Source organism: Misgurnus anguillicaudatus, chromosome 5 (genome assembly GCF_027580225.2).
Source record: "Misgurnus anguillicaudatus chromosome 5, ASM2758022v2, whole genome shotgun sequence".
Lineage (NCBI taxonomy): Eukaryota > Metazoa > Chordata > Actinopteri > Cypriniformes > Cobitidae > Misgurnus > Misgurnus anguillicaudatus.
The window spans coordinates 37,694,162-37,714,523 of record NC_073341.2 but is presented as its reverse complement, the minus strand read 5'-3'; the positions used below and the strand labels follow the sequence as shown (position 1 = coordinate 37,714,523).

Sequence of the window (20,362 nt, the reverse complement as noted above, 5' to 3'; positions counted from 1 at the left end):
TTTCGATATGACTGAAGGACAAAGAAATTAATATTTAATATGGACAAAGTGGTTGAGAAAATTGAACAGAAGGTGTGTTTATAGGCACATTAACTCTCACACTATTACTAATATAAGCACTCAATATGCTTTTTATTTTGTAAATATGCTTCTCAACCTCAGATTTATCTGACAGGTAAGTAAGTGAAACACACAAAATAAGAGACGTTCAGACATGGGAAAGAAAAGGATTTTACGCTTTATAACTGTTGAATAGACAAAACGAAATATTTCAGCATCATTTCTAAGATACAGGGAAACACATTCGAACGCTTAAAATAATCACAACCTTTGCGTCAGAACAGAAATCGAGTAAAGTATCGCATTAAGGGGCTCGGAGGAACTTAAAACAAAAAAGTATATACTAGTCGTCGTCTTTTTTCCACATAAATACTGGTATAAAAACATTTGGTTGAAAAATCACTGTACTCATAATTGGTGCGCTGGCGTTCGACGCAGAATGCCAGCAGACAGATGCATCAAACATATGTTGCAATTATTGAAAATCGCAAAGGAAAGTAAAAAGACCAAATCTTTGAAACAAATGTTTTCGAACAGCAGGCTAATATTCTAACGCAGCCGTCTTCCATTTATCTGAAATTCTCCTTTTATCTCGGTTTAACGCACCCGCGCTGACACACGCAGACGCATTCGAGCATACACTTTCTCTTGGATTAAAGATAAGGCTCCTCTTCTAGGTAACAACACTGTGTTTCTGTAGAAGCAAAGACATCTTTCGTTTTTAGTTTATACAATATGTACAAGACGAGTCCGGTTGAGGAAAAGTTTCACTGTACAGTGTCTATAAGTCCTTCCGTCTTCTTTATTTTTACAGTTCCAGCTGGAATGTGGGTTGTCCGTGTCATTTAATGGGTAACCCGGGTCTTTCTGAAGTATAGTGGGATGTCCAGTAGATGTTCTTCAGTACAGAGCCAGACAGCGATGATGATGACAATAAAGATCTGAGTTCAGTATGGGTATCAGACAACACCATCTCATTGCAATTTGTGCATATTTACAAGGTGGCTAATTCGTACGACCACATGATGTTGGGGTTACGATTGGGGCATCATTATTGTTTTTTCTAATAATCGTACGATTCACTTCATACGAATTAGCCAACTCTTAAAAAATACGTATTCCCGTTGGATCAGGCTGGTATCTGAACACATATCCGTTATCTCCATTTTTAGGCTCCAAAATAAAGTTGGGTCATTTCTTTTACAGAGTACATATTCATACTGTCCATCATAGTTAGTGTTGTGGGTAACGCATTACAAGTGACGCGCATTTCGTAATATTATTACTTTTCTTAAGTAACGAGTAAAATAACGCATTACTTTATAAATGCACACATTAATATTTGAGTTACTTTTTTAAAAAGTTACTTTTCAGTTTAATTAATTCAATTTAAAAATAAAAACATATTAACGTAGAATTTAGGCACTAAAAACACCTGCAAGGCCTGAATGGATCAGCCAAGTAAGAAAAAGTAACGCAAAACTAACTTAAAAGTTATGTAAACATTACTTTCCATTAAAAAAGGAACTAAGTAACACAATTAGTTACTTTTTTGTGGAGTAACTAAATATTGTAATGCATTACTTTTAAAAGGTACTTTCCCCCAACACTGGTCATATGACCCCTTTAAGTCCACCGTTTAAATTGTATTGTACATAAATTACAATACAAGCACATTCATTTTTTAAAGTTACATCATCAAGTACTGCATAAGAGAAATGACCCATCTGTTAATAAATCATAAAGGACGGCAATATAAAAGCCTCACAAATTATGTCAACTTTTTTATGATTAGTGTAAGATTTTAGTAAATGACGCACAAGTTTGAAAAAAAGAGATGTGCTCATATCATTAGGGACACGGTCAATATAAGCAAGACTACTTTTTAAGATTCACAGAATGAACGTTGACGCGTGAGGTTTAGATTTTAATTTACAATTCAAATTCACCACCTCACCTTGAATTCGGGCAGTTTCATATAAAGCAATAATAGCTCACTTCACGGGCCAGAGGGCCTTTTGATAGGCCTTATCAGAGAACTAGACGATAAAAAGATTTTCTGCTCGGATACACTTACTGCTCTGCCTCTCATTTCCATTGATGGGACATTATTTTACGTTTATAAGAACATCATGTACACACGTCTGAATTGTTTGAGCGCTGTTGAGTCAATAAACCTCCTGATGTTAATTATATTAGACGTTTTGGCTCGCAAACATTTAAAGGGTGATTCCACAAAGCATGTAGGATAAAAAAATCAGCAAATGTTTTTTAATGTTACATTTCTCCAAACCGATTTCACAACAAACTGATGACTTCTGAAAAAGACAAACCCAAGAGCGTTTTGACCCAGTTCATGACAGTCCATTCTTTCCTCAGAAGACATCTGGGACTTCATAGTCCACACAAGTCACACTGCCCCATATATCTCTGTTTCTCGTCTGGTTTAGGTTGGTTTCGGGTGGGCCGTACGCCCTGTGGGGACATTCGTAGAGGAGAACGGGGGACGTCAGGCGTGTCCGTGTGTGGTTCACTGTGGTAGGGGACGCATGTCTGACAGAGGGGCTGCAGGCACGGAAGGAAGAAGGCCGGCTGAAGGGACGCTGCATCTTTCTCGTGCCCCCACCCCCTCGAGGGCCCGGGACGACGGCTCGAACCCCCTGTTCATGTGTAGGGGTTGGTGAGCCTGGCAGTAGTCCACAATGGGCTGCTCGTATCTGTAGAACGCCAATGTGCCCATCTGTGGAGGGGCCTATAGGAGAGAGAGAGAGAGAGAGAGAGAGAGAGAGAGAGAGAGAGAGAGGGATGGTTAGCATCATTCATAAGATTTTCTTTAGGACCAAGGACACCCACACTAGACTTTATGATGCATCAGAGACGATTAAATGAGTGTGGTGTGCCACCAGAAGGTAGAAGAAAAATGCAAGGTTTTAAGAACGTGATGCTCCATCTTACAAGAAAGAGGTGAGACTTTAACTGTTGCTGTAATGCTGTTTAATGTGGGCATCTGATAAGAACTTCAGATAAATTAAGATTTAAAAATCCACTTGTTTATACATTTTTTTTAGACCCTCAAAGCAAATCTTACACATACTGATAGACACAGAACCACACCACAGCACCTTACAACTGAAGCGGTTTTCAATTTCAATGTGGTGTGGCAGAGATCTGATTGTTAACATTAAATATATTGAAACATTTATTTAAAGGAACACGCCCACATTTTGGGAATTTAGCTTATTCACCGTATCCCCCAGAGTTAGATAAGTCCATACATACCTCTCTCATCTCCGTGCGTGCTGTAACTCTGTCTGACGCAGCCCCCGCTAGCTTAGCTTAGCACAAAGACTGGAAGTGGGTGGCTTTAGCTAGCATACTGCTCCCAATAAGTGACAAAATAACGCGATCATTTTCCTATTTATGTGCTGTGATCTGTATAGTCAAACCGTGTACAAACAACAAGGTGATATGAGACACAGCGATCCCCCAACAGTACACACACTGAGAACTACACTCTCTGAAGACGAAGCACCGCCGCATGGGCGGAGCGACTCGCACAATTCTGACCGAACTCTCTGCTCCTCACCAGGGGCTTCTCGTGTGCTGCGAGCAGATCACTCCGCCCATGCGGCAGTGCCCCGCCTCCAGAGAACATAGCTCTCAGCACGTACACCGTCAAAAGATCGCTGTGTCTCACATCACCTTGTCATTTGTACACGGTTTGACTATACGATTCACAACACATAAATAGGAAAATGATCGCGTTATTTTGTCACTTATTGGGAGCAGTATGCTAGCTAAAGCCACCCACTTCCAGTCTTTGTGCTAAGCTAAGCTAGCGGGGGCTGCGTCAGACAGAGTTACAGCACGCACGGAGATGAGAGAGGTATGTATGGACTTATCTAACTCTGGGGGATACGGTGAATAAGCTAAATTCCCAAAATGTGGGCGTGTTCCTTTAAATATAGACAAATGAATAGTGGTCAACTGATATGTGACCCTGTACCACATATGTAGCCTAGAAATCTAGACGCACCCTAGCGGCCGCAAAATAGTCTGGCTAACCAGGCTACCACATATGGGTCATATGGGTCAATAAAGCAATAAGCCCCAAGAAGCAGTGGGTTACCAGTGCATTTCATAACAGCTAAGGGGCGTTGTTAGGCACAACGCAAAGCCCCCTTAGCTGTTATAAAATGCACTGCAACACCACTGCTTCACGGGGCTTATTGCTTTTATAAAACGGTTACTTCTTTTGCATAGCAGGATTTCTTAAAATAAAACACAAATAATCTTCCGCCAAACAAAGTAGTTCCTCAGAATCAAGTGTGGCTGAAACAGAGCATAGTTCCCAACCAAAACAGACGCAGCAAAGACACAATGAAAATATAATTTATCCAATTTATACATTAACATTTATATCGTGCAACTGTTGTAGTGATGATCAAATATGCTTGGAAGCATGCTGAACTCTTTCCCATTAAGCGTTTTTTTTTTAAGTTGCCACCCAGTTTTAGTTTAATGGCTTACAGATAAATGTTCTTCTTTAAATAAACATAAACATATGTAATTTTATGAGACTGAGCTGTAATTACATCTGTTATATTAGCCTCATATCGGCCACCACAATACATCAGTGTATCCCTTCAAATAAAATTTGTTCAAATATATACAAACCTAAAAATACTGTCTTTGCATCTACCAAAAGTATTGTAATGACTAAATATTCCCTTGAATTTGACATTACGATGAAAACAGTTTTCAACAGTGGTGCATTAATACAACTACACTGTCTAATTCATTGACACTGAGCAGCTGGCTTTGCCCTGATGTGCATTTTTTTGGCAGTGTATAATGCATCGGCATCATGTCCAAAAGAAAGCACCGCAGAGGAATAAAGCGTTCCTAAAGTGTGTGAAATGTACTTTCAGTTGACTACAAATAACTTCCCTCTTCTCATAAGAGACCCATGAGCTCTGCAATCAACCCCATAAATACGTTCTTGATTTTCAGCAACAGGCCAATCAAAAGTTTAACACACAGCAAATGGAATGAGATTGCCGAGCCGGCCACCGGCTCCCTCCTTTTAACGGTGCCAACACAACCACTATTTGCAAATAACAGGAAATTTGTCGGCCAGGTAGAGAATAGTATGGAATGCTAATGTTATTCATGCCGTATAGAAAAAAGACATGGTTTTAGCATCACATTGAAAACATTTTTCCTTCGAACAACCTTCAGAAAAGATGACCTAAATTACTCATTTGAACATAATTGACTAGTAATTGGTACTTTTGAAAGCAAATGCAATAATATCATTCTAAGATTAATAGTAGTATAAACATCAGGACACAGATATTAACTATTTGTGTCCCTGTCTGTGGAAACCCAGATGAAGCCTTTTTTTGTGCTTTAATATTAATGTATTATTATATCTTTAATATTGCCTGAGTAAGATCATGTCAAATATTGAAATCAGTGTGAAATCAATTATTGAAATCAACAATAATTCATAAATTAATCGTTTGCAGAATAAACGTTTTTGTTTACATCATATATGTTTGTGTAATATTTTTAAGAAATGTTTACATGTGTATATCCATTTGTACATTTATATTATAAAAAAAAAACATATTTTTTTCTTAAAAATAAACATACATGCATTTGTGTGTATTTATATATACATAATTATTATACACATAGTACACAAACATATTTGATGCAAACAAAAACTTTTATTTTTATTGCTTCTATTGTTTACCTCATTTGTAAGTCGCTTTGGACAAAAGCGTCTGCTAAATGATTAAATGTAAATGGTGAATGAATGGTGACAAGGGTTTGGGTTTAGGGTAAAGTTTGGGGTAGGGTAGTAACATTGTTGACAAAATGGTTAAAGGGAAATTATACAGCAATCTTTATGATATAAATTTGATTTGTAAATGTTTTAAGTTTTGTAGATGTAAAAAATAAAAAATGTTACATAAGGCTGCATAACGATTAATCGCGATTAATCGTTTGCAGAATAAAAGTTTTTGTTTACATCATATATCTTTGTGTACTGTGTATAAAAATTATGTATATAAAAATAAATTTACATACACATGCATGTATGTATATCTTTAAGAAAAAAGTATTTTTATATAATATAAATGTACAAATGTACATGTAAACATTTCTTAAAAATATTGCCTAGATAAGCCAAATACCATCTAAGAACGTAACAATATACATGCATGTCCGTGTGCGTGTGTGTGTGTATTTACATAATTATTATACACAGTACACACACACACACACACACACACACGACGTAAACATATAACTTTAAAATAATCGCGATTAATCGTTATGCAGCCAATGGGCCCTATTTTAACGATCTGAAACGCAAGTCCGAAGCGCAAAGCGCAAGTGACTTTGTGGGCGGATCTTGGGCGCTGTTGCTATTTTCCCGGCGGGAGAAATAAGTCTTGCGCCGGGCGCAAATCAATAAGGGGTTGGTCTGAAGTAGGTTCATTATTCATAGGTGTGGTTTGGGCGTAACGTCAAATAAACCAATCAGAACGCTATCCAACATTCCCTTTAAACGAAAGGGCGCAAGTTCCATGGCGGGTTGCTATTATTATGACGAATTTGACAGGCGCACGCCAGGAGCGGTTCACAGCCGAGGAGACCGACGTTCTTGTAAGAGCAGTCAAAGACAGAGAAGTTGTTTTGTATGGGGATGGGAGAAACCCGCACAAATCAGCGTAGGTTAAACAGGCGTGAGAGGAAATAGCCGCAATTGTCTCATCAGCTGCGCCAAGCACTGCAATGATGTCAGGAGACGGGGGGATCCCAAGCTTGCCAGCATAAATCGGGCACGCCGGGCACACAGGAGGACATCGCTGCGTCCACCCTCACCGCTGAAAGGGTTTGGGGGCTTTGAAATCGGACACAAGAAACGCAAGCAAGGTTCAACCCCAAAGTACACTTACAAATCAAGTTCACATACATGAAGGTTTCTTATGAAAACATTTTAATTATTATGTACATAAAATAAACGTAATACAGCCACACAACAAACGTATGAAAATATTTTAATCGTTATTTGCATGATAATTGTTTAACGCTGCCACACAAAATAAATAAAAACTATCACCACAATGCTCACCACTACAATGATTTCCCTTATCTCATGTGTTAATATTTTTATTGTAACAATTTATGATTTAATGATTTCCCTTATCTTATTTTTTTTATTGTAGCAATTTATGATTTGCAAAAATAACTGTTGCATCTGTGTAGATTAGATAAGCAATGCGCGTTGTGCACGCTATACATTATGGTCAAGCATGCGTCCTTAAATTAGCATAATGAACTACGCGCAACGCGCCACTGACTTTAGACTAGTTTTTTTTGGGTTAGTAGCGCAATTGTTTTTTGAAACTGCAAAATAGCATAAGACATGGTTTGCGCCGGAGCACGCCTCCTTTTTTGCGCTGAACCGCCCAAGGAGCGCAAGTTCATTCCCTAGTTTGCCGACGTACGTCTGTGGAGGGAAAAACCCGCTGTGCGCCAGTGCAAAATACGAAATGATACATGCGTCACTGACAAAGTCAATTGCGCTGGGTGCAAGATAGGGCCCCTTATGTTACAATTAAATGTTGCAAATACTTTTACATTGTACGCTTCATCATCTATTTAAACATACAAGTTACGTAATAATACTATGTATTAACACTGAGACCAGGCTGTCGTTTCATAGTTATTACATTTTTTGCAATTATTTACAAATTTTTACATTTATTGCGTGTATACAGTGTACAGTACACATGTGCAGGTGCATGCTGGGAAATCAAAGATATAAGAGATTTTTAGTCTACCACAGACACACAGCTGTTCATAAGAAGCATTAAAACATGACTGTGGTTGGCCGGACACTGTAGATCTGATTTATATGCAGTCTGGTGCTCAATCGAGAGAGAGAGAGAGAGAGAGAGAGAGAGAGAGAGAGAGAGAGAGAGAGAGAGAGAGAGAGCTTGAATACTACTGCTCTTATTCTCTTAAATGGAGGGCTTGACTCCATTAAGTGAAGACCACTTATTGCATTACTGCCATTTTGCTGATACCGTGAGTTCTGCTTCTGCCGTCCCAGCCTCTGGCTCTCCATTGCTTTGAATTGTATATAATTATGTGCTAATTAAGTAATATTAACTCCTGACTGTATTAAAAGAAGCCAACCCCAGCAATAAGGCGCAATAATGCAGGACATAAACAGGTAGGCTTGCGTTAAATGGACTATCCAGCTTGTTTGTTTATTAAGGGAACAAATAAACCTCGCTTTAAAAGGTAATAGCTCCGATCACGACACCAGCGATGAAAGCGATAATGATAAATGCAAGCGCGCTAAAAGCGAAACGCAATTATCGGAGCGGCGTATCCTAATGCGCAACATACCAAATGATGGCTGTCCAAATCTGAACAGGTCCTGATCTTAACACTATTGTCATTTATTATGAGTTTTAATGCCCTCTATTACATCACAAGAACTCCCATTGAGGCATTTAGATGGACGTAAGGCATCTTTCAGTAGCGAAGACGACTGAATCGCAGTCTGGCGCAATTGATTAGCTGCGCATTTGCCATCTGTAAAGCATCTTAAGTGACTGCTTTAAACCCACAGACGGACGATATTACCATGCAAACATTAAAGGGTTGAGACTTATTGTCCAGAGATGTTCTGCATGTTCAATTCGCCTGCAATTGGATTGTGCCGCATTACTCAACAGAAGACGGATCAATTTACAATGAAAGCTTGTCAGATTAAACACGGACGCTGCCTCCCAGTTGCAATGACGGCGAGACATGCTTATTATAGTCATTTAAGGAAGTGTTCAGAAGAGTGTTTAAAAGATAAATGGCATGCCAAGATGTTTGTTAAATGTTTAACAAGTATGCTTGTCTTTAAAAAGAAGTGTGACTGTCCAGCCTGATCTCATGAGAATTTGTACGTATTTTATGAGTTGGCTAATTTGTATGAATTTGTACGAAGTGAATTGTATAAAAACATACGATTATCATAATAAATATCTAAACTCTACCTCTATTCGTACAAAAATGGTCCTATGAATATGAATTAGCCACCTCGTAAAAATAGCGTTGGACTGTCCAAACTTTTGGGGGCAACTGTTCACTGTAAATGAATTGATGGCAGCACATTTGTTTAGCAGGGGGTCCACATCAAGGACCGGAGGAATGACTTCTTTACTCACTTTAACTAATTAATTATGTAAAAAAGTAGCAATAATTTTGTTTTAGCAGCATTTAATGAGCTTACGGGCTTTATGGCGTTGAACAAATTGGCACTTTTTGCATGTTTACGATTATGATGGGAAAAGAAGATTGTAAGACTTTGAGTAGCGTCTTAAACGTCTCTTGATAATATTCAGTTTTTGCACGTCCTGTTACGTGACTCAATTATCAGTGCATTCTGTCTGTTTAACAAACAGGCTTTAACAGGTTCTCGTGGGCTTTAGCATGCCTTGAACGCCGCCAGGTTCCCTTGCATTTAGCAAGGAGTCACAGTGTTTGCATAGGTGTGAATGTGTTAAGTCCTCGAGGTTGCATTAAGAATGACTGTGAATTCATCAGAAAACAAGAACTTAACATCAACCTTTGCTGGTTAGAAACCCCAATTGTACGGCCTTGTCAATCCAATTTTTGTTTTTAATGGACCACCCAAGCGATCAGTCTGCATGCAGCTAAGCAATCAATTTTCCATAAATGTAAATGGGATTGAAGTTTAACCCCCAACCCCGAGCCAACGTTCATTTCACAAGCACTAATGTTCAATGTCAAACAAGTGCAAAGGGAACAGCAGACCTGATGTGCATTTCTCTTTAGTTTCTAAAGAGTATTTCTCAATTACCCATAAACATTTGCAATGCTTTTGGATGGTGGAGGAACACTTTTTCTATTTATATAAAGTAGGGCTGTCAAAAGATTAATCGCGATTAATCACATACAAAATAAAAGTTTGTTTCCATAATATATATATATATATATATATATATATACCCTACCCATATTCATAGAAAAATGATCATATGAATATGAATTAGCCACCTTGTAAAAATAGCGCTGGACTGTCAAAATACTTTTGGGGGCAACTGTTCACTTTAAATGAATTAACAGCAGCTCATTTATTTAGCAGGGGGTCCACACCAAGGACCGGAGGAATGACTTCTTTACTCACTTTAACTAATTAATTATGTAAAAAGTAGCAATAGTTTTGTTTTAGCAGCATTTAAATGAGCTTACGGGTTTATGGCGTTGAACAAACTGGCACTTTTTGCATGTTTACGATTATGTGTGTGTGTGTACTGTGTGTATATATTATGTATATCTAAATACACACATAAATGTATGAATTTAAGAAAAATGTTAATAAAGTAAAAAATTAGTTACTGCCAAAATCAGTATTGTATCAGGTCAGTATTAAAAAAACGTAAATCCAATATCCACGGTGTTATTCTGTCATCTTTTCTCCCTTTTTCCCAAAACGTGATAAACGTCAGTCCTCCTCTCTGCAGAATGCAATAAATCCGCTCCACAAATCACAGCACACCATTCCACACATTGTAAACAACAATTGCGGCGGTTAATTACACAGAATCACAGTTTCCTCATCTACTTTGAACTTCATGATCAACAAACAAACAAAAACAAAATAATACTCTTGATTGCATTGATAAACCTGTGATGGTTTTCTGTGACGGGAAAGAAACGTTAGCCATCAACATCTAATAATTTACGCAAGAGGCACTCGAGAGACGGAACAATGCTGCTTCTTCTCCCGACAGCATCAAGCTAAACTAAATGGATATAACATGGCAATGATGAATGCACATTTATAAATTGATTCAATAGATTTATTGCATTTTGTGGAAAAAATAATCAGTTTTTAGTATAAATCTTTGAAAATCAAATTATGGATTTTAATTTTTTATGTTATTATAACTAAAGATGCTATGTGAAAGTTGGTAACAGAAAATAGTGGTTTTCATCTTATCACTTTCTTGGTATAGAAAACACATTTTCACCCAAATTAGTCAAAATGGATTTATTGCGTTTTGAAACCAAACTCTTCAAACTCCAAAACGACTAAATTTTTTTAAATGTACGTTTCTAATTTTTTTTTATAAGTATGTTCCCAAGGTTAAAACCCATGACCTTTTGCGCTGCTAACACAATGCTCTTCCAACACCGGTATTTATGTGTGTAACCGATCAGTTATGATACCATATTTACTAAGGTGTTTCTAATTTCTCAAGGACCCCTGTGCCTCGACTGTTCTAAAACTGGATTAAATCAGTTTGGGACTGATGAATATTTTAAAAAATAAAAGGCTTTTTGGCTTCACAGGCCTGTTGTCCATCTCAGTTTAATCACAAATATTGGGAGCTCCTGCTTTTGGCTGCTGTAGTGGGTGCTTTTAAAGATGTGACTCATATCGGCCTGTGTCTGGGCTCTTGCCAGAGTTTTGTGTTAAAATCTTAAGTGCACACGACTGCGCCTTAGAAACCTTTCCACTTACTTTACAATACTGAGCTTTGGGGCGCATAAAGTATTATACTGTCATTTTACTTAGAGCCTTTTGTGCTGAATGGGCAAGAAATGTGTACTGTATGTTATTACAATTTTTTACCACAGTACTGTTAATTATCAACATTTATACCACGGGGCTGTTGAATAAGTAAGTCTGATTTATCGATAACTGCACACCTGTCATATGTCTTACCGTGGGTTCACACCAGCTGCGTTTGAAATGTCAAAATCGCTTCTACCGCACCTAGGTTGCCGCTTGAACAGTTTGAGTTTACTCGCTTCATTCACACGTGAAAGCTGCACGCCAAATTCTAGTCATCGAGACATTCACGTGGAAATTCGTTTCATGGGAGGGGCTTCTGCGACTCCGCTCGCTTTCTGTATTCACATCTTTACTAGAGCAAGCTCCTGATTGGTTAACGTGGTGCGTAAGTCCAGATTTTGGCGCGACAATGCTCAATTCACGCGAACTAGACACGCCGCGCTAAAAATCTAATCCGCGCCACAAGACCTCCAGACGCACGTCAACACGTCTTCACATTGACTTAACATTGACACCTCTACCGCGGCTGGTGAAACGCGGCATTAAAATAACCACAAAAGCAATTTCTGAGGTAACCGTGGGACCCATCAACAACCCAACGTCAATTATTCCTTACATAGTCCTTTGATGAAACCAACCCCAAATTTTTATGTGCTACATAATTTTGGGGTGAAAGAAATACTTTTTAAAGGGGACATATCATGAAAATCTGACTTTTTCCATGTTTAAGTGCTATATTGGGTCCCCAGTGTTTCTATGTGAAACATGTAAGAAAGATCAATCCAGTAACTTAGTTTTGGTAAACCATTCTCTGCAAGCATGTGAAAAAAATAGGTCATTGAGATTTGGCTCCCTTGTGATGTCAGAAGGGGATAATACCGCCCCTTAATCTGCACTATCCAACCACAGCACTGCTATTTAGTGCAGAGATCAGCTCATTTGCATTGAAAAGGACACACGCCAAAAATGGCATATTTTGCTCACAAGTGGCAAATTTATCATAAATGATCTATATGGTATTTTGAGCTAAAACTTCACATATGTCCTCTGGGGACATCAAAGACTTATTTGACTTCTTTAAAAAGTCTTGTGAAATGTCCCATTTAAACAAAATGAAAAAGAATTAAAAGATTTGATTATTAAAACAAATAAAGAAACATTCATAGCTGAAATCTTGATGCTTAGTAAACGCATACATTTAAATTTTTACATTTGCCAAATGCTTTTATCCAAAGTGACATATACAGTGCATAAGCAATACATTTTATCAGTTTGCACAGCTCACATAATCAGCTGAATGATACTACATCTATTTCTCTATTCTCTCTACTATCAGACACTTTCAATAGTGGAATGAATTATGAAATTAATCATGCGTGGCAAATCCTCCTGACATCCAACACAGATTGGTCCTGTACTTTGTCTGAAAACCAACATCTTTAAAGGCCCTTTCAAAAATGGAAAATGAGTAGCATAGAGAATGACATTTAATTATATCTCTTCCTATATAAAGAAGTCAAAAGGCTCATCCAGTGTTCACATTTTCCAACTTTTAAAGGTATTAATGAGGTTTTCTTAGAAAATGTTAATTCAGCGATTTTCAGTAACATTTCTCAATCGGACACTGCTACTGTTAAAGTTGTTTCAGCATTGCAACCATTTTGAAAATTTACCAGGCTCCTTGCAAAATGTTATAATTATTTTACTTGAACCACATTCACACAACACTTTGGCCCCAGAAAATTTCCGTAAAATTGGTAAACTGGCTTCTGTGTGAACACAAACAAGTCCCGTAAATGTTCTGGGATTGCTCCCGGAAAGAACACCTAGTAACATTGCCGAAACATTCACGGAAAGCATTGTGTGTGAACAAGACGCAGAAACAATGCCGTAAGGGGCATGTCATCGCAACCAGTAGTTATGGTTCAGCACTTTGACACAGGGATTTAAATGCAGACAACCACATTTACGATGAGAAATGTCGTCAAACTGGACTAAAGCAGAGATCAGGGAGCTCGTCACGCACCGGCATGCCAGAAAAGCGCATCATGCGCTCCTTACGATTTCTTAAACACACATGCACGCGCGTGGTATCTCGAGAGAGAAATCACGAAAAATTGGCAAACTTCAGACGCTGTGGAATAAATCTACCAAGTGCAGGACTTTAAATACGACACATGTGTTTACGTGATTTTTACGGTATGTGTGTGAAAGCACGGATTCTGGAAAATCATTTACAGTGTAAATGAACCAAAAATCAAACGATCCTGGACAAATTCCAGATGCATTTTCCGTGTATTTTCCGTAATCTTTGTCTGAAAAGGACATAGGACCAAAAAAAGCTTCTTAAAGAGATCAAAAAATGTCATCATCATTTACTCACCCTTATGTTGTATCAAACCTGTATAAATGTGCTGAACACAAAGAAATTTATATGAAATGAAGCAGGAAACAGAAGCAAAATGTGACAATTGTCAATGGGGCCCAAAAAGGATTTGCTCAAAATATCTTCCTTTGTGTTCAGCAGAATAAAGAAATGAATACAGGTGAGCGTGAGTAAATGATGACAAATGTTCATTTTCGGGTGAACTATCCCATTCAAGCATATATTAAATACTAGGGATGCACCGGTTGACCGGCCAGAGATCAGAACCGGCCGGTTTTTGCGCGATCGGCAACCGGACGGTTTTTGTATTTTTTCGGCCGATTTTTCCGGAAGTGCCCCTGCGTGCAAAGACTACATTTTTATCATTCACAAACATGTGTTTTGTGTAAAAGCATTTTGAAATCTGTGCGCAGGACATTAAGATTGCAAGCTGCAAAGTCTGTAAAGGACAAATTAATCGCAGAGATTAACAACAGAACATTCGCAGGGCTCTCAAATCTCACGCATTTACTGTGAGATACACGCATTTCAGTCAGTTTAAACACTCACACCTTATATATTTAAGAGACTGATAACTTTTCCTGCTATATACAATTAATGGATGAGGCGCAGGGAAGTTATCAGTCGAGTTTAGCTGTCTCGAGTTTTTCTCGTGCTCCTCTGATGTCAATCACGTGGATGCGTGGCGCTTGCACGCACAGAGTGAAAGTTAGAAGAGCAAGATCCGATAAATGCTGTAAATAACGCAGGTTTCTTGAATATAGCCAAATACGTGTTAAATATGCTTGATTTATTAGAAAACTCCAACTGCTTTGCATTCAGAAGCTTTAGCTTACCTGAAACTAACGTAGAGGCTTCCTGAAATTAATGAAAGGACTGGAGATGTATTTCATTATTATTGCCATGTAGTACTGAACATTAACCTTATCTCTCTCTTAAACACAGCTGAAAATACACGCTGATGGCAAGTGCTGCAATCCTACTGTATATAATACAGATTTCATTTTAATTTTGATACATTTGTATTTTTTAATATGTAGAGCAATTTTTACCAATTGTTTTAATTTATATTTGTGCTGGTCAGTTATGAATAAAGGTAACATTGAACTGCTAGCAAAAACTTGATAATTTGGTGGGGCAGAGGGGCATCTCCCCTAACAGATGTTATCTCACTCCAAACTTTTAAATAAAACCTGAGAGCCCTGCATTCACCATAACAAACTTGGTCAGACATTTAAGTTCATCACCTGATTGAACACAATAAGTATGAAAAGTCTGTTGATAATGCAAAACAGGCAAGACCATCAACCCTCACTCAACCATCCATGGTTTCATTTAAACACTTATGTTTGTATTTGATGTAGCCTACTGCACAGTTACTGCTGTTAATTTTAGATGGTTACAGTTATTGTTTTCAATAGCCAAACCAAGTTTAGCCTGTTAAATACCAAATAAACATATTGTTTATGTATACTTTCATTCTTTCTTGTTTGTTGCTTGATAAGAAAAAAAATCGGAAATCGGATCCGAATCGGCCAATTTGCTTGTTAAGAAAATCGTTCTAAAAACCGGCCATGAAAAATCAAGATCGTGCATCACTATTAAAAAACAGTTAAAAAAAGTTATACTTTGCAAATGCACCTCTGACAGCGACGCATACCTACATACACATGTATATTTTCTTCACAAAAAAAGCCATGCTTGCCTATGCAAAACTCAAATTTTAGCACACTACGAAGTGACTGCCAGCGAGTTCAGAGTATTTGCTTTCTGCTACCCAAGTCAAAACAGCCCACATACATCTATATTATATTCTGGTCTCTGTGATACAGCTTTAAAGTAAGTCTATGGGAGTTTTTCATACGCCTGGCAAAAATGTAAGTCTGACTGCTTAGAAAAGTTGCCTTCACAGCGGGTTATATCTAAAGAAACTTCGGTCTTCAATTGAGTGCCAAAAACAGCTACAAGAACTTTACATCTTTGCGTAACAGCAGATATTAAAAGAAAAATCAGAAGAGAATATGACTCTGGAATCAATTTACAAAAAACCATGAAAAACAAACAATCCATATCAAATGTTCGTTCGATGTATTTCTTCTCTGCTTTTATATTATATTAGAACAAATGCATCAAAGATCAACAGGAACAAAGGACGACACAAACATCGAAACGCTGCCTTCATGTTAGCTAATAAACTTTATAAGCAGATCTGTCGAGTAATGCATATCACAGGACCAAACAGAAAGATTTCTCCGATGTTTTCAGAAGTGCATGTCACATCTGAGTATTCCACTGGGATTTCTGCTATACTGAAATATCTTTGTCTTTATCTGCTTAAGCAACAGAAAGAAGCCACTTAGAAAAATTGAACCATCTGCCCGATTTGTTATATTGATTAAAAAGGAGAACTTCAGTAATAAATAAAACAAATAAGAAAGCAGCTTTCAGATTGATATTCCTCTGATATGGTTTGTGTATAAACTGACGGCATTTCTCTGGGGCTTTTGGCAAACGTGGGCACTGGTTTGTTTGGATTCCCAAATGTATTCATTCATGGTCTGAATATTTTTTACATGGTGTTTGTGCTGACCCATAAAGGAAGTTTAGAATTAACAAAGTTATTGTTTTCGTTCATGTGTGAATGCTACTATAGATAAGAGATGTAACCATTTAATGGTAACGTGATAAAAATGTCCAACAGTTAGTATTGCCATATTAAGTATCGCATCAAAAACTAGTGATGGAAATGAAAAATTTCGATTAAACATAATATAAAAAATAATATAAAAAATGCGATGGAATATGCGGGATATTTATGCAATTTTATGCGGTGAAATTGCGGGAACTTGCCAAAATTGTGGGAACTTGCAAAAACGGTGTGAACTTGTTTGAAACTGTTTGCAGCTTTTGATTGATGTTCACGTCGAGCAATTATGTCCCTTCCTAACATTCTTATGACAACGGGAGATATGGCTGCGCATGTGTGAAAATAAATGCAACATTTTTCAACTTTCTGCTAAGATATATATGACTTTTTGCTCTGAAAATGTGGGGATTATGAAATCATGCAAGCCTTGCATATTTTGCGAGCAAAAATCTGCAATTTATGCAGCGAAACTGCGGCGTATTTAAAAAATGCGGCCCCCTGCATAAATATGCATACTTTGGCTGATTATGCATTGAGTCATACGATCGCATAATTGCGTTTATCTAGAGCAGTAATTCTCAAAGTGTGGTCCGCGAACCACTAGTGGTCCGCCAAACCCCCCCAGTGGTCCGCCAAAAGATGACCTAAACCAGGCAAGTGTTTATACTAGGGCTGTCAAAAGATTAATCGCGATTAATCGCATCCAAAATAAAAGTTTGTGTTTACATAACATATGTGTGTGTACTGTGTATAATATTATGTATATATAAATACACACACATTCAGGTATATATTTAAGAAATATTTGCATTTATATACTGTATATACATTTATATAATTTATATTATATATAAATATAAATATTTTATATATAAATATATAAAAAAGATCTTAAATATATACATGATTGGGTGTGTTTTTATATATAAATAATAATTATACATCGTACACACACATATGTTATGTAAATACAAACTTTTATTTTGGATGCGATTAATCGCGATTAATCTTTTGACAGCCCTAGTTTATACAATCGTCACTTATTTAAGTAGATTTTTAATGCACTTGCGCAACTGTGATATCAGTTCTTGCCATTCTGTTTTGATAACGTAAAAATTGATCGGTTGGCTAAACCAAAGAGGAGTCAAAATAAAAGATCAAGCGTCAACTGAAAGCAGGTAAAATCCACAGATCTATTAGTTTTGTAATGTACTAGTTTTTGTTCATGTGTAAAATCCCTGTAATTTCAGTGATTTTGGACATTAAGGGGAACATTTTTTTCAGTATTTTATTGTTACCATAGTTACAACCATAGACTTCATATACCCACCACCTCAGTTTTAAACTATGGCTCTTTGGAATGACATTAAGTGGGACCTAGGCTGTTATAGTATGTTTAATTGCATTTTTTTCACATGTGCAGTTTGTTGTTCATATTAAGCTGCAACTCATTTAACATTTACTTTTTCAAATTTAATAAAATTAATATAATAATTTCTGAACATAGCATTGCATTTGTTTTTAAAAAATTAGTTTTTGACTTGAAAGTTGGAACAGTTGCATATTTAACTTAAACTTAGCTTATCCTTCCTATTTTGTTGTTTTTTGGGGGAGTGTTAGAGTGGGATTCTGTTAGGTGGTCCTCAGAACAAAATTGGAAGATAAAGGCTTGGGCTGAAAAAGTTTGAGGAACACTGATCTAGAGATACTGATTTGTGCATTTACATGTAAAATCAATAAAAACATTTGTGCACATCAGTACTTTTTTACATTTCTAGAAAGTGTGCGCAAAACTATGATGATATTGATAATCCTGGTGATTTTGGTCACCATAACCGTGATGTAAAGTTTTCATACCGTTTCATCTCTATAGATATAGTTATCGCCATAGTGTAAATTTGCTGAATTTCACAAGCATTTCACTGTGTGGCAAAGTATATGTGAAAATTAAAATGAAACCAACTAAACTAAACTAACTAAATACCTGGTTGGGGAAGGGGCAATTTGGTTTTTCCAATTCCCCTAAATTGCATGTTTCTGGCCTGTGGGAGGAAACCGGGGTACCCGGAGTAAACTCACACCGGGAGAACATGCAAACTCCACAAAGAAAGTCCACCTGACCTTGCCGGGGCTCAAACCGGGGCCTTTCATGCTGTCATAAATGTATTTCTATCAGATTCAGCATCAGCAAATGGTCATGTATCTATACACTCATGTAGTCCATCTGCTCTTCAGCATGTAGCACACACAATTTTGCTCGAGACGGGGAAAAACACTTTGTCTTAGGCACGGGTCATGAATTTAGGTTAAACATCTCCCTGTGGGTTCTCCTTAACCCGACAACAGCGGGACAGACAAAATCCCGAGTGTAGATTAGCATGTGGCCGCAGAGGCCCAGGAGAACAGAGGCCATCAACACGTTAATGTCATTTTGCAACGCAATTAATTCCATTTTCTGAGCTATTAGCTTTAGATTGCTTATCAAAATGTTCATTCAAATCGCCTCAGTCGACGTGCCCCTGTGCTGCATCAGGGGTCAGGCTATGAAGAAATGCTCTTCCCTGGCGGAAAGAGTCTGTGTGTGTGTGTGAGAGAGAGAGAGAAAGAGAGACAGATTCTAAGAGAAAAAGACAGAAGCAAAACAGAACGGCAGACAGGTTGTGTTTGCTGTGCTGCTATATTAACTGTGTTCTGCAGGGTTGTGTTGCTTTTGTCAGTAAAATAATTCAGCAAGCTCTTGTGCTTTGTAGGACAGCCTGGAAACTCAGACAGGCTGCTATTAGAGAGTCACTGGCCATCGTGTGTCCCAGCATGCAGTGCGGCATACTAATGACACAGACAGCGCTGACTGACGCTTTGGGTCCTGGCAGATGAGAGCGCTGAATGAAAGAATGAATGAATAAGGGAGGAAGGTGTATTCAGCTCGAAGCCGGTGTTCTCATGAATGCCAGCAGAAAGAAAGATGGATTCTTTAAAAAACACCGGCTATATTTATGCTAGCGTATCGCTTACTGCTTACTTTACAGTATCCATACTATAGTATTTTTAGCAGGACTATTGCTTTAGATTGGGAATCTGAACAAAGCCCAGTCCTTAAATAGCAAACTGATTCTCCACAGATTAGTTGTGTTTGTAAACATCTCCAAGCAAAATAAATAAATAGAAGAAGATATGGCATGCAAATGGGTCAGTGACAAAAATGAGAAATTCAAAAATCTTTTTAAAAAACTTATTTTAAAAGCATGCAGGTTTATTTCAATGCACATACAGTAGTGTATTTATGTTAATTTTATGCAATAAAAAATTACATTTGCACCATTTTTATGAAAGTTAAGACTGAATGGACCTGAAAATGTCTAATGGTGTAACCGCCAATTGTGCCAAACAATGAGAAATATTACATAATTTATCAACCTTGATGGCATATAAGCGTAATCATAAAAAAAGATCATTTTAAATTACATTTTATTAGTTATGTCTAAATGTAAATTTGAATGCTTTTTTATAATATTTGTCCTGACATATGCTGAAAACAACTCTTTTTGACAAATTATTTAAAAATGTATATAAAAAAAATCATATTACACTAAACTAAATGATTATATTTTATATCACATTTTTATGAATATATTTATATTTT

At 37.3% G+C, this 20,362-nt stretch overlaps 1 protein-coding gene across 3 annotated transcripts in view; it reads right to left on the bottom strand.

Moving 5' to 3' along the window:
* Positions 1-219: 219 nt before the first annotated feature.
* The window catches only part of LOC129414801 (leucine-rich repeat transmembrane neuronal protein 4), a 154,213-nt gene continuing 134,070 nt past the window's right edge, over positions 220-20,362 (bottom strand). For 2 of the 3 annotated variants that reach the window (XM_055168911.2, XM_055168910.2), the window contains one exon: positions 220-2,812. In XM_055168911.2, coding sequence (XP_055024886.2) covers positions 2,591-2,812 — 222 coding nt within the window. In that variant the 3' untranslated portion in view covers positions 220-2,590. The remainder of the gene's footprint in view (positions 2,813-20,362) is intronic. The other variant, XM_055168912.2, reaches the window with a different exon arrangement.